The sequence below is a fragment of the Castanea sativa genome, chromosome 8, assembly GCF_040712315.1.
Source record: "Castanea sativa cultivar Marrone di Chiusa Pesio chromosome 8, ASM4071231v1".
Lineage (NCBI taxonomy): Eukaryota > Viridiplantae > Streptophyta > Magnoliopsida > Fagales > Fagaceae > Castanea > Castanea sativa.
In genome coordinates, this window is record NC_134020.1 from 51,598,472 (window position 1) to 51,613,853 (window position 15,382).

The 15,382-nt window shown below is 33.1% G+C and overlaps 2 protein-coding genes across 2 annotated transcripts; both read right to left on the reverse strand.

Annotated features, from left to right (window-relative positions):
• Positions 1 to 763: 763 nt before the first annotated feature.
• On the reverse strand, positions 764 to 2,808 carry LOC142605620 (uncharacterized). The gene is made up of 2 exons (XM_075777046.1): positions 2,570 to 2,808; positions 764 to 1,539 (listed from the first exon to the last, which is right to left on the reverse strand). The coding sequence occupies exon 2, from the start codon at positions 1,518 to 1,520 to the stop codon at positions 963 to 965; it is 558 nt and encodes a 185-aa protein (XP_075633161.1). The 5' UTR covers positions 1,521 to 1,539; positions 2,570 to 2,808; the 3' UTR covers positions 764 to 962.
• A 3,591-nt stretch (positions 2,809 to 6,399) lies between these two features.
• LOC142605622 (AP2-like ethylene-responsive transcription factor PLT2) lies at positions 6,400 to 9,784 on the reverse strand. Its single transcript, XM_075777047.1, has 10 exons — positions 9,700 to 9,784; positions 9,409 to 9,606; positions 8,948 to 9,314; positions 8,748 to 8,830; positions 8,624 to 8,632; positions 8,426 to 8,514; positions 8,258 to 8,331; positions 7,928 to 7,978; positions 7,779 to 7,855; positions 6,400 to 7,511 (listed from the first exon to the last, which is right to left on the reverse strand). Exons 2-10 carry the CDS (start codon positions 9,545 to 9,547, stop codon positions 6,760 to 6,762), a joined length of 1,641 nt encoding a protein of 546 aa, XP_075633162.1. The 5' UTR covers positions 9,548 to 9,606; positions 9,700 to 9,784; the 3' UTR covers positions 6,400 to 6,759.
• Between the last annotated feature and the right edge of the window lie 5,598 nt (positions 9,785 to 15,382).

Consider the following 15,382-nt stretch of genomic DNA (forward strand, 5'->3'; position numbering starts at 1 on the left):
CTTGGGTCTATTGCTCCTAAACATTGGACCTCGTAGGATGCTGGTATGTGTCCAATACTTTACCACATTTTAGCATCCTATCGGATTCAGTGCACAAAAATACTAGCCACGTCTTGCCCTAATGTATACCCTTCTAAGTGCCTTATCTATTCCTTAGTTACAAGAATCACTACTGCCACGTACACTAAGTCTTACTCAGTTGACAAATTCCCATGAGAGAGAGAGAACAGTACAAGGATTGATTTGAAACATTCCCCAACATAAACATCTGTTTGTTTATCTGAGAATTCATCGATTCCCAAAGGAGAAAGCTTCCAATAAATTTACAAGCAGTATGGATTAGATAAAGCTTATAGCTATGAATTTAGTAGGAAGTGGACCAATTGCTTTATCATAGAGTCAAATTAATAAATCATAAATCTGTCCTCCAGGCTTCCAGTATAAACCATCAGAGAAGGGTCTAAACCTCAGAAGAATGTATAAATGAATCACAATCATATCTCCCAAAATTAAATTTTAGCCGTATCAAAATTTTCAACCAGATCCAGAAGGAAGATTCAAGGCTGACCCTCCATGGTTCTATATTCTTACAGTCCTTTTGTTATAATATACTCCCAAAGAGCTTACAACCCTTCTAGAGCTAGTACCATAAAAAAGTCCAAAATCTTTCCAGTAGGAAGTAGCCCATTTGCTTTATGATAGTGTCAAATGAATTAATCAAAAATCTGGCATTTATAAACCATCAGATAGACTCTAAACCTCAGAAGGAGAAGGGAAAATGATTCAGAATTGCATGTCCTAACATAAATTTTAGCATTTCAATTTGCAACCAGCTCCAGAAGGGACCCTTCTTGGTTTTACACTCCTACAATCTTTTGCTAATTATACTCCCAAAGAGCTTACAAGCTTTACAGCTATAACTATGAAATAAATGTCCAAAATTATAAGTAGAGAAGTTAGAATCACAGAGAAATTCCACGTGATTCAGCTTCAAGATACTTGCAGATCCTCTCCATAACTTCTCTACCCTTAGCACTGTTTTGAACAAACCTTTCAGCACATCGTTGCTCCACCTTCTCTGCCATTGATGCCAGTGCCGACAATGGCTTAATCCGAATGCTAGTTTCCTGTCGGCAAATAGTCCACTCATTTGGATTATCAGGATGTGGATCATACCGAATCTTCTCCACCACTTCTACGAACTTCTGGAGACTGATATTTTGTGAACTGAGCTGCATTGACCGTGACTGGCCATCCACAACCGTTGACTCAACACAATGGCAAATATCCTGACCAATGATTTTGCTAATGAACCATGGCCCTGGGGTATGGACAGTAATTGCTCGAGTGGTGTAAAGCTTCCCAGATTCAGGGTCAAGCTTGCGGTTCAATGTGTCAACATCAAGAATGTGAGATAATATTCGCTTGTTCTCAGGGTCAACAAACTTGCGCCAAGATGCAGAAGTTACACGCTCCCAAGGGTGCTTGTAAACATACTCTTGAGTGTATGCTCTAACCATTATGTTCTTTATTGTTACTCTTCACCCAGATAAGAAACAAAAAGTTAGATCACTAGTGAAGGTGTAAGAGCAAATGTTCAAATATAGTTTGGTTAGTCAGTGCCAACAGCTTTTGGTCTTAGAAATGGGACTGTACAAGCACCCCCTTCTTTTTTCTTTTTTCTTTTTCTGTATATTTTGTCAATCTACATGCAAGAACTATTGCTTTGATTAGTTGCAACATTCTATCAATGACAGCTCAGGAGGCAAGTCACACTTTTAAATTGGACCACCCCAAATAATAACCATATAATCACTGAGGAGTACTCAATGTTCTAAACACGAACTTCAACAACTATCGTCGAAGGCTGAAAATTACAATGCTATTAAGTTTGTACACTGTAAAGCAAATATATGCCTTTTCAGCTTTTCTTAATTTGAAGGAAAACAAAACAAATAAATATTGCTTCCAAAGCTAATCATAAAGTTGTAGTTACTGCAATATAATTCATCTCTATACTCGATCATATTGTATTTGGTACCCAACAAGAAACCTAGTAATCAGTAACAAAGCAAATCATAACCAATTTCTAGTTCATTCTTCTTTATTGTTTTGGGTTGTATAGTCTATCCCAGACATTAGAAACTTTCCTCACTCCTCAGCACCTCAAACAATCAAACAAACAAACATATAGCTAAAAATCCATAAAACCCAAGAAGGATCTTGCAAAACATTAGAAACCCATTACTAATCATTTAATTTTCAATAGAAAACAACCACTTCAAAACTAGGATTCAACACCAACATTGAAGTAATTAATACAAATCCCAAAAATTAAAATTAAAAATTAAAAACCCCAAGATATCTAAAAAGTCAACAACCTTAAAATCACAACATATCTAAACAAAACTAAAGAAACCAAAAAAAACCCATCACTGCTATAATAACTAGAATTACAGAGACCAAAAAGACCAAGCTTTTTGTAACAAGATTACAGTTTACTATGATTTACAGAGACTAAAACGAAAACCCAAAAAGAAAAATAAGCAATTTAAAGATTAGAGCATACCTCAGAGGGTTGTTAAGGTTGTTCAGGTGCCGCAGACTATGAAACAAAAGCCCTACAAAGTCGCAGAGAGAGAAGGCGAGAGACTTTTTGAAGACGGTTGTGATTAATTTCTCAGCAAGCAAAATTTTTTGTTTTCAAATATAGAAATTTTTTTTATTGCATTGAATAGTGAGTTTGAGACAAAAATGCCCTGTGATATGGGATAAGAATAAAGAAATGTTCGAAAGGTACAAGCTTGATGAAGCAAGAAATGTATGACAGGTAAGGAATTGACTGCAGAGAAATTTCTAGACATGATATGGGATTATGGGCCGGCAGCCTGGCACCAATAAACTGAAAGGCCCAACTCAAATGGTGGATTTGGGCCATTGCCACCTCATTTGGACAACAAAACAAATCTATGCATGTTTAGATCATTCATACCCGGTTTCTTCAAAAAATTCTATTTTACCATCTCAAAAACTATTTTATCTATTATACTATAGCATTTTACAACACACTTAATATCCTAACTTTTATTTTCCTATACAACACATTAAAATAATAATATATATATATATATATATATATACACAATAAAATATACCATACAAAACTATATTTCTTCTTTCTATTAATAAATAATTAGAAACACAATAAATTAATATTATTTAATAATACAATCTTGCTATAGCAGCCTCTTAGGGCATTCGCAATAGAAAATTATATCCTATCCTATTTTACTATCTCAAAAAGCTACTTTATCAATTATACCATAATATTTCACAACACACTTAACATCCCAATTTTTATTTTCCTATTCTACTCATTAAAATAATATATATTACCCACTAAATAATATAATATATTCCAATACAATTCTCCATCTCTATTCTCCCCCATCTCTTTTCTACTTTATCAATTAAAATATATTATAATTTTTACAATTGTGCTACAGTGCCATCCTAAATGTAGGATGGCACTGTAGCACAATTGCAAAAAAAATTGCAATTCTGGCATTTTACAAGTCCGGTTGCCAACACCTTTTTGTGCCTTAATTGTACTTTTTCCCTACATTTCACATTTGCAATTTCCAATGGGAATGCTCTTGCTGTAAGAGGGTAGCACAATGGTATATTTTTTTACAATTACAATTTGGAGTAATGCTTGCTTTTAGTGTTTGTAGATGGTAAAATACAATTTTGGGGCTTTTACAAGCCCGAATACTAATGCTCTTAGACAATTTTCCTATATTGCACGTGATAGAAACACATATAATTTTTTTATTGGGGTTGAAGCTTAAGACTCCAAATATGTTCGAAGTCAAACTTCGTCATAGTATTAATACATGGCAAGTTTAATTTGCAATTAGGTTTTTGAATGCAAGGTGTTGCATAAGGATGGACTTGAAAGCCTGAATATTCAGATCATGGTGCAGTCCAAACTAACTAGTTATAAGTTGGCATTTTTATTTGAAACCAATGAAGAGGCCCATTGAATCAATTGAGCTACACAAACACAATGGAGATTTATGGAGCTCTCTCAATTCCCTTAAACCACTCCACCCTCTCTTATGTAAGAATTTTTATTTTGTATAACTATTTCATATAATAGCACCACCTTATATTCATGAGATTCCATTCCATGATGAAATATTTTATTAATTGAACTAATGAACTTAACTTTAGGGGGTTCTATAATAATAAATAAATAAATAATTTAACTTAACAGATTTAAGTTATGTCTTAATTAAAAAAAGGAAAAGTTTGTCAACAGATTATATTTGATCCCACTTGTTAAGATGTTCAGGTGTAGTAAAAAAAAAAAATGGAAATATACATATCAAATGGCTTTGTTATTCTTTTTGGGTGAGGGTGGGGGTGGTTAAATTGTACTAAATGTTTGTTTGGAAACAACTTATTTAGTTTTTTGTTGAAATTTTTTTGCTAAAGGTATACTAAAATATACTCATACCTTGAGAAATTGGAAAAAATTGAGATTTTAAAAGTTGTACATAAAAACTAAAAAATAACTTATAAGTTAGTGTCAAACACGCTCTAAGACTTCTACATTTTTATGTTGTTGCATGAAGAGTGTTTTCGGCATCAGCTTATAGGTTCAACTTTTAATTTTTAGTTTTTTTTTTTTTAACTTTTATGTACAACTTTTTAAAACCTTATTTTTTTCCTTATTTTTTTATTTTTTCAATTTTTTTTTCAAAGTACAAGTATATTTTAGCATACTTTTAGCAAAAGCTAAATAAGTTGTACCCAAATAGACTTGAAGACCCTTTCTTGCCAATTTCATACAAGAACTTTTGTTTGTGTTCCTCCCTTCTACCTAGAAAAATAAAAAAAAACAAAACAAAACTCCTCACTCCCTATTAATTTCTTTTCAATTGATACCAAATTGGAAAGGGTGAAAACAATAAGAGTTTGTTATAGTAAACCCACAAAATCATTGTAAAATTATTAATCATTTTTTTGTTGTTTTTGAGAAACATGAAATTATTAATCATGAATGAACTAGATATCAGTTTTTTCTTCAAGTGGGTTTCTAGAAATCGAGTATGAGAATGTTAGTATGATTTGAAGTTAATTAGATGGTGCTTTCTTTAAATGGGTTTATATAATTCTTGTTTTATAAGAGTGTTTGATTTTATATGGTCCATTCTTCTATATTTAGATTATTGATACGTAACTGCTGTTTTATTATTATTATTATTTTTTATGGTATATTTATGTGTTTTTTCGTGAGTGATGTGTTATAGGGTATTTACCATACTGAATAAATCAATATGAAAATTTATTTATAAAATCCACATTGAAATAGGTCATACATGATATACAAGCCAAGAGTGAGGCCCTATCGGATAATATACACCGCTTATAAATCTTCAAAACACATATTCATTTTCCAACATTTCCTTATGAAATAAGCTATTGAAAAAAAAAAAAAAAAATTCCTCATCAACTTCATTTCCATAGTGGTAAAGTCAATATTACCATACCTATCATGCATCTTCTTACAAAATCATCTTATTATTGTAAATTTGCTTCTTCATCATTTCTAACATTTATTATCTATTCTTGTAGTTTTATTTCATTAACTTTGTCTCTACCTTGTTTCTTTGACCTATAACAATAATTATAAATAAAAAATTTATTTATTTATTTTGTCATTTAATATTATATACACATTATAAAAAATAAATTTGCACTTTCATATAAACAATATCTCTCTTTCTTTTAAAGAGAGAGAAAAAGACTCATAGACATGTTTTTTTAGTAAGCGACAGCACTAATTTTATACCAAAAAACCTAATTTAAATCTACGTGTGTATGTATAATGTTACCTAGTCCTCAAGATTCAAGAATAAAATATATGTCCTATTTTTAAGAAATTTAAATCTTTTACTTTTAACTTTATTTTAAATTTCACTTACGCAATCTATGGCTTTTTTTTTTTTTTTTAATGTTAGCTATACGGGGTTTGTTATGAGAATTGAATTTGATAACAATTTTAAATTTACTCTATATCCTTATTTGTTATATCGTTAAAGAGAAAACTAAAGATTTCTTTTCTAATTGTTATAGATACAATTAGATTACATATATTCTACCTAATCCAAAATAAAATTTTAACTGCCTTGCTCTTGGCATACAGGCTTTAAACCCCATAGAACATATTTTCAGGAATGCGAAAAAGTATTCAAAAAATATGTTACACTACTTTTGTAGCTTTTAAAGATCCTCGAAAAGATCATAATTATGAGAAATGAAGCCCTAACATATGTTAATTCCCAGAAAGGACTTATAAAACTAAAAATAGATCATTTCAGCAAGGTAAAATAAAATTTAAATTGATAAAAATGTTAATACAGTGATTTTAAGTAAAATTCACCAGCTTCTATCCAAATCCAAAATTTAACATGGATCTTCAACTGCAACCCACAAAGTGACATTGCAAAAGAAGGCCCACAATCGGATTTGACTGGGGTAAGAGTCAGTTCTTCAGTAAAGTAAATTGCAAAACCCTCAAGAACAATGACCAAATTACTTGAACTAAATAAAATTGAAAGTCCTCCTTAATTAGGGTTTGCATTGAAACTCATCAACTCCTATTACTTAAAACATTTTTTTTTTCAAAAAAAAAAAAAAGTGCACCAAATTGTACCATACCCTTAAGTTCCACACCTTCCTTCACACATCTTAGTCATTCCACATTGTGAAAACACTAGGATTTGATCCTTGAACAGTCTCCCCAGACCAGCTACCATAACCCCCAGAAGGCATATCATAATCAACCTTCACAAGTGCAAGTTCATCTGCGGTTGATCCCACTGCATTGCCTGAAGGGGAATCCGTAGCCATTGCATTAAGCCCATTTCCCAAATATCCTCCACCACTATAACTCCCACTAGAACTTCCATTATTCTCAATCACAGAAGAAGAAGAACCCATGTTCATCAAACCCTGAAGCAAAGCCGGGTGGTTCTGAAGGTAACTGTTGTAAAACTGAGAACCATTATTCTGGCTTGATTGGTGAAGATAAGAACCTGCAGATTGCTGGTGCAATTGGAGCTGGGTTTGTATGTAACTCTGGTGAAATGAAGGGTCTTGTGCTGTGTACGGTGAAATGTCATGATTTTGTAGGGTTAGTAAAGGTTGGGGTTGATCAAATGGTTGGTGTTGCAATAGAGGGTATGGTTGTAACCTACTAGAGCTTGAGCTACCATATTGAAAACTTGATCCAAGGGCTATCATTTCTTCTCTTTTTCTTGAAGATTCGATGGCTTGAGCCTCCTTTAGTCTTTTGGCAGCCCCTCCTCCAATTGGGAGAGTGTTGCTTTCAAGAATGCTCTTCACATCATAACGATTCATGTCAAAGTTGGTGACTGCATTAAGGCCTCTGAACTTTATTGCTGCAATGTCATATGCTTCTGCAGCTTCCTCCTCAGTGCCTATATGTTTTATTAAGATTTAATAATAGTGAAATTTATGTAGTCTTTATCCATGTGACAAAAGTTTCTTTAGCAGATGGCATTTTGTATTATATACAGTTTAAGAGGATTGGAATACTGCATGTCTCTATTACAAACGTCTCTATTACAAACATAAAAAATGCCATTTGACTTAAAGGTTACTAGCCGTGGATGTCTTAAATATTCTCTATTGTGCAGTGTTCACTTGTTTTTGATGTATACGTGCATGAAGATTAAATGACTTACTGAAAGTTCCCAAATAAAGATCTTTGTTTCCAGCAACTCTGCCAATCCTCGCTTGCCATCTTCCATGTTGGTGATGCCTGCTTAAATATGTTGCCATTAGAAATTGAGAATGAAATAAGTGAGAGAGAGAGAGAGAGAGATTTTATTACCTTGTAACTCCGCGATACATGGATGCACCCCTAGAAAATCCACTACTCTTCCTGAAGTTCATCAACGATAGCAACAGAATTGTTAAGAAAATTCACAGTAAAGTTGTTCACAGTACGTAAATAAAACTCTAGTAGCCAAGTGTGTGTTATATATATAAAATGTTCATCATGAAGAAGAGGATTGCAATTAAAATGTCCACCAAAATAACATGGAAGTTGAACATCGATCGTTGTCTCGTTAGATATAGTTTGCATGGTTATTCTTAATACCAAATTGTACTAAAATTAGTAAGAACTTACTCCTAAGAGTTGATAGCATCAATCTCTTACCTTCGAATAGAAGCCACAAATTCCTGTCTTGTCATGTGCTTCATCTCTTCCAATTCCTTCTCATAGTTACTGATCTGAAACAGACAGTGAAATCAGCTTTCATAAAGAAGATACTCAAGCTGCAGATAAATGACACAGATACCAAATCTTGGCATAGCGAAAGCTTACCGGAAAATTGGTAGTGGTGGATGTTCCCCAGTACTTCAATGCAGCAAGATCGTAAGCCCTAGCCGCTTTCTCTTCTTTGTCATACCCACCTGCTCAGCAAGAAAACAAATCTATACTCTTGTAATTGTTTTTCTTTTCAAATACATTATAGAAAGACAAGAAAGCTTGAAAGAAGTGAAGAGAGAAAATCAAACTCACCTAAATAGACTGCAAGAGAAGATGCAAACAAAGAGAACCATCATGAGAAGGGAAAAAGTTAGTAATTAACAGTCAAAATAGAAATTAGGTCAGGCAGAAAAGGAATATTAATTTCAAGATTTACCTTGGCGACCTTTCCTTGATTGTCCCTCCCTTCTACAACTATTATCCCAAAGATGAGCTTCATACCTTCCTGTCCATCTATGCCTACATTTTCACAAAATATCCATATCAGAATACAAATTGAATTAATACAATGAAAAGTTGAGACATAATTAAGGAAGACAATGAACAATATTGCATTATGCAAGTAAAAATACCAACCTTGTTACACCACGATATATTGAAGTTCTTTGCCCAAATGTATCCAAAGTCCTTCTAGGGGTGGTTTCAACAGTATTAGTACTATTATCACCACTAGTTTCGCATGTGGAAGCCTTGCCACTACCCATGGACAACGTCAATGACTGCAAACTATTAGCATTTTCTTGAAATTCAAAATTGCTAGTGGTGGGTACTACTGTGTTTTGCACTGGCACTAGACTACTGCTTTGGAATAGGTAATCAGAATCGTTAGCTTGAATTCCATTGAAGGCAACAAGATCTGACTGATTTTCAGATTTGCTCACACCAAGAAAATCAGCAACCTTTGGAACTTCACTGCTGCCATGGGTATTGATCATATTCCACTCTGCAAATTTACAAAGTATGAGAGAGAGAGAGAGAGAGAGAGAGAGAGAGAGAGAGATAAAGTAAAAGAAGAAGAAGAGGAAAGAGATAAGTACCTTGGCTTTGGAAAGGGTTGTCCATAGTATCATTGCCCAAACCTAGAGAAAAGTGATGAGACTGACTTGTCTGTAGATGTGCTGGTAAGGAAGAATGAGTGGGAGAGAGGGGAAAGGAAAGCCAGTTGTTTGAATTCATGGAGTCCTTATATATATCCTCTTATTACTATGTTTTTTCTTCAAGAAATCAAGAATCTCCTGCATATTAGAAAACAAAATTAGAACACAAATTAATCAATCAAGAGAAAAGAAAAGAGGGAGGAATATATGAAGAACTGTTAATGGGTTTACACTAAGTGACTAGGGCTTGAACTCTGCAGCAATCAAGACTCTCTCCCTCTCTCAATCTCATTCACTCACTCTCTCTCAACTTTTTATGCCTTAGAGAAAGGAGGAGGGGTAGGAGAGGCTGAAAGTGAAAAGAGAAAGTTTTGAAGGAGGTACATGGTCTACTTAAACTGTTCCCTTTCTTCCTCAAATGAGCTGCTCCTTTCTAACCCCTTTTGCAATGGTCATTTTTTTTGGGTGGTCTAACTGCATATCCCAACACTGCAAACCTAAATATTCTATTATAATAAATCTGGATATTATTATAAATTAAACTACAAAGTATTAACCCAAATTTTTTTCACAATTATTAACAAGACATGTTAAAATTAATTGATTCATATAAATGTGATGTTATTCCAAACACAATAAATTAAAATATGTTAATTAGTAGATTGAAAAGAAGATATTGTATACCTCAACATTATCCTATTATTATCTATATGATACTAGGATGGACACGAGTGGCATGCACTACTAAACCATATAAGTCCAGGTTCTTCAGTCTTTGTACTGAGACAAACCCACAATTCCAACTGGAAAAATCCAATTCTTTCTCTTTCTCTTTCTCTCTCTACCCACTTGGTTTATTGGAACTCTCGTCCTCGTTCTGTGCAATAAATGACTCCCCAAAGCCCAGCATTCCCACACTGAGCAAATGATCTCAGTCTCTAACATAACCTTGACACTCTACGTAAAGTTACCAAAACCTCTCTCTCTCTCTTATCTACAAGTTCAAACTAAAACTTGCAGCAGACGATCAAACCCATTAATCAGAGCAGATCTTCCAAATAGATACTTACCAAAGAAACCCAATTTGTGGATCCCCGAGTCCTGCATGTGTTAAAGATGCATGTGTACGGACATGCAATATTATATGGGAAATATCCGACATATTAAATAATTTAAGTACTGAAGAAAGTGTAAATTTTACTCTTTTGTTCAAATATTAACAGCTCTGTCTAAAGTAAACAAAAGAAATAGAATACAAAAAGTGATTAAGAAAGATTGAAGGATTTCGTTTGCCTCCCCCAAGTAGAAATCTGTTGACCACCTAATCGATTTTCGCACCCGTCAAATGGTGAAAACAAATTAAAATTTTAAAAAATGTTTGTATTATATACAATTAACTTGTACATCCAAAAATTATAATGTTATTAATTCATGTCCAATACACACTAGAAACTTGTATAATGCTTACTGTCATCCACTAGGTTAAGTCTAAATATATTTTAAAAAAGATAGCCAACCAAAATGACTCCAATTCTGATCTTAAAAAAAGTGATCATGCTATACAGTGTTCAACTTTCACTTCCTATATATATACTTTGACATCGACAAGGGCATGTGTTAGAGCACCTATTGCGTACAAGATTGAATCCACTGCATTCTGTGGAAAACACGACTTACAATTCTATCATACATTTTTCTTCTTTGACTAAACATATAACTACAAAAAAAGTGTCATTGTCACATAATAATAACATCTTCTATACTATTATAGAATCTTTGTAAGCTTTCTTTTCTTTTCTTTTTTCGTTAGGCTTAAATATTATTCATCCCTAAAATTTAGTTTATGAGTGATTTTAGTCTCTCAAGTTTAAAATGATCCATTTTAAGCTCTCATACCGACATGACCAAACTAAGAAATAACATGTCATTACTTCAGTAAATACATTAGTGATTAAAAACAATCATTTTATGTTTGTTAGGAACTAAAAGCTACTACTTAAAAAAATTAGGGACTAAACTTTAACGATTAAAATCATTCATGGGCTAAAGTTCAGAAAACAAATTGTATTTGAGCTTTTCAATTATACTATTGGAAAGTTGCAAACACACATCAAACAAATGTTAAATTTAATTTAGACCTCACCCTCCACCCACATTTTTTATGAGAGAAAGAAGTGACTTTTGAACTCTTTGGTATAAACTTATAAGAATAAATCACCTTGGTAAAATGTAAGAAAAATGCTATGGTTTCTCTAAATACTTTATTCATCATTCACGTGAATTTGCAGCTTCCATTCGTGTGCACAACTTCAAAAGTGTTGTCAGCCAAAAAATAAAAATTGAATGCCTAAGCAAATCAGGTGCTGGTTGTCACACATAAAGCATATTCATAACTTATATACAAATTAATACTACTTAAAATTTTATATTATAACTTTCCAATTAAGGGAGCGAGAGAGAGAGGAATAAATCTGCCGCAAAAGAATTTATTCTTTTACAAGCTTTTGGATATGTCTATCTACATGCATATGATATCACTCTCTTTTTTGGTTTTTTTTAAACTTTTGGGTCAGTGAATCTATGTGTGGCATCATTTGGAAACTGAACTCTCCATAGTTTTCAGACTTCAGAAATGTACTTATATATTATGAAACAAAAAACTAAGAATCTAAAACCCAAATAAATAAACAGATATAACATATTTAGTATAAAAAGTAATTAAATAAGTAAAAGAAACAAAATCACCTGCCATATTACAGATGCATGACACAGTTATCGCCAAATTCTTGTACATTAATATAAGGCTACGTTGACTACAATGCACCACAATAAGGTGGCAAAACCCACGTCTCTCGCTTTTTTCAACTGTAAAACCTCCAAACAATCAAAACCCTAAGACTAATAAAACTTTAAAAAAATAGAAAAAGAAGAAGAAGAAGAACTAAAAGGCCCAAAACCCTTTTGTGCAAATAAAAAAAACAGTGAAAGGGACAAGAACTGGCAAGGAAGTTAGAACAAACTGCAGAGAAAAATAAATAAACATATGCTATGTCTTTGACTGTATGCAACCCTAGCAATGAAAAAAAATTAAAAAACTGAGAGAGAATAAGATTGTACCAAGAAACAAGAATCTTTTACTCTTTCATAATCTCTCTCTCATTCTCTCACTATTTTTTGTTTTCATTTTTTTGGGTTTTTGTTTTTTGGTTTCTTGAAAGAAGAAAATGCAGGGTGGTACGGTGGGGATTCGCCACCGGCCATATGCGGTAAGAGAGATGATATAATAGCAGAGAGAGAGAGAGACCCATCACTCACTCACGCCGTTTCAGGTTCAACAGAGACCAAATTCGGAGGAATGTGACTGACACGTGGCGGTTTGTTTCTGGCTTTTGGCTTTTAGGCTTTTGGATTTTTGGTTTTGAAGGGTCGCATGCAATGGAATTGCAAGGCAGGCTGACCAATTATCCGGTTTGCATGCTTTGTTTGCACTAAGTACCACATTAAAAGAGACTTTGACCATAGTATGACCATGCACACCGATTGAATTTTTTTTTCCTTTATTACCTTATTGTCCTTCATGCCCTCCCTAACCCAATTGCAAAGGTCTCTCTTATCATATTGTCTTTGATTTTTTGCTTAAAAAAAGGGTAGGAACAAGGAAGATAATGACTTTCCTATATATTTTAGCGGTCCATAATAGCATTCTACCGATTAAATTTGGTAGGTAATATCTATATTTTCTTTCATTAGATGGTTTCCAATATTCAAGTTAAATGTCTAATTCTTTAACAAAAATGAAAGAAAAGAAGTCCCATAATTCTTGTCACACAAAAATGTAAGCTATAGATTGTATTTCACCCGAATTATCAAACAATATGAATTTAGAATATAAAGGCTATTCATATATGGATATATTAATTTAAAAGAACTAATCTATTTTAATCCATTTCAATGGATTTTTTTTCTTCTAAATTTCAAACCACCAAACTCAACCTAATAAAGGTCCAAATTTTGGTAATAATTTCATCTCATGTGAGTCTTAGAACTAAATTTGGAAGAACACCCTTGTTTTAGTTTTATATAGAAGACTAACCACACATAGATGAATTCAAAAGTGTTATTGTCCATAGTATACTCCATAGCTATTGTTTGGTAGCAGCGTAAAATGATGTAAGTTTGAATTAATGGGTGTGAATGATGAATGTTAAATGAGGTTCAGAAAGTAGCTAGGAGAGAAGCAATGGTGGGGTCATATGTGTAAATACATTGAATGAATGAGGGCAATTTAGGGCAAAGTGGAACACGAGAATCAAGAGAAAAAATTGAGAGTTTCCAAGAGGTGGGAGGAAACGCCGGGAAAGTGGCCGTGTCGCCTCGAAATGAAGGAATTGAAAAGGCAAATATATTTCTGGGAGCCCTTGTTTTCTTGTAACAAACCCTACTTAGCTAGGGTTAGGGTTTCACACTAGACTCGGCTCTGTTTTGAAACATTATGTGCTTAGTAGGGGAAGAAAATTTAGAAAACTAGCAATGCAAATCCCAAGCTACATGTCTACCACTCCTGTCTTTTGCTCCATATGGATCGGTAGACAGTGATAACATTGTTGTATACACATTCCGGATATACTGTAATTTAATGCCATACAAGTGGAAAATGAAGGAAGAGACTTTGCTAGCATAATTATGAAGGAGAGGACATCCATTTGGTGGAATAACAATATGTACCAAACAAATTTTATTATATGATAGTTTTTAATTTTTTTTCATTAAGAGTTTAAAATAAAATGTGAAGTAACACAAAAATTAGTTGAATTTTATTTACTCAACATGACTCATAGGGTGTGAGATATGCATAGAAATTGAACCACAATTCTCTTAATCCCCCTCTCATGAATTAAGTTAGTGACAAAAAAAAAAAAGAACATCCATCCCACAACCATGTCCCTATTTTAACAACTAACTCAAGTGATGTTACCGTATTGAAGATATATATATCTTCTATTCCGGCACTTTTTGGGGCTGTTCCAGCACTTTTGCAAACGCTGAGATAGCCCCTTTTTTTTTTTGGTAGTGTATCAATAACCTCAAGAAGTGTTGCTAATTTGTCCACGGACCACCAGTATATTTAAGTGCCGCTCTCCTGTCCCCTATCTCTTTGGAATTAATCTTCACAAATACAATGATCACATGGTGTTAAGAATTATTTTTGATTTGATGTTAACTCTCATCGCTTTCAAAGAGTAATTGTTTTTATATATTTCTGTTATAATTGTTTTCAAAAAGCGTTTTTAAAATCAAATGGTTTTTTTCTTTTCTTGTTCATAAGGGAGAAAAATCTTTACAAGTTTCAATTTAACAAAAGGGGATGTTTTTAGAATATACAACACCTCTAAATTGGATTTTCGAGTGGATATGTGATATTTGCATGTCTGTAACCTCCATGGATATTGCTCAAGCTCACTCCTTTTGAAGCTCCTTGACATCCTCACTATTAGAATTTATATTTGAGTATTCTCTTTTATTTTTGATTTTTTCTGCAAATTTAATTTTCCTATTGGGGTTGTGTCCTCTTTAATTTTCATGTTTTTAAGTGCCTTTGTACTTAATATTAGTATAATAAAGTAGAAAAATCGTTTTATTTCATAAGCTTTTTGATTGATGTGACAATGGCACTATTGTGCCATGCACTAGTGATAACCATTTCGATTTTGGATTAAAAAGGAAAATTGGTGGTCAAGTGATTCGACCAAGAGTCCTGGTGGCTTTTGTGTAGTATACATGCGGCAGTTTGTAATTACATGCTCTTGTTTAAACGCTATCCTAGTATGCATGTGAGCTTACCCAGTATGTCAAAATATATAGTTCATGAAAATAGGCTAATAATTTGAAACGTATTTGGATGCACAGGAACCTA

Bases quoted from the DNA above. Each gene is read 5' to 3' on its own strand.
- LOC142605620 (XM_075777046.1), bottom strand. From the start codon at position 1,520: ATGGTTAGAGCATACACTCAAGAGTATGTTTACAAGCACCCTTGGGAG.
- LOC142605622 (XM_075777047.1), bottom strand. From the start codon at position 9,547: ATGAATTCAAACAACTGGCTTTCCTTTCCCCTCTCTCCCACTCATTCT. The intron at 8,332-8,425 runs GTAAGCTTTCGC...TGTCTGTTTCAG, and splicing joins CCACCACTACCAATTTTCCG to ATCAGTAACTATGAGAAGGA. The intron at 7,512-7,778 runs GTAAGTCATTTA...TAAAACATATAG, and splicing joins TCTTTATTTGGGAACTTTCA to GCACTGAGGAGGAAGCTGCA.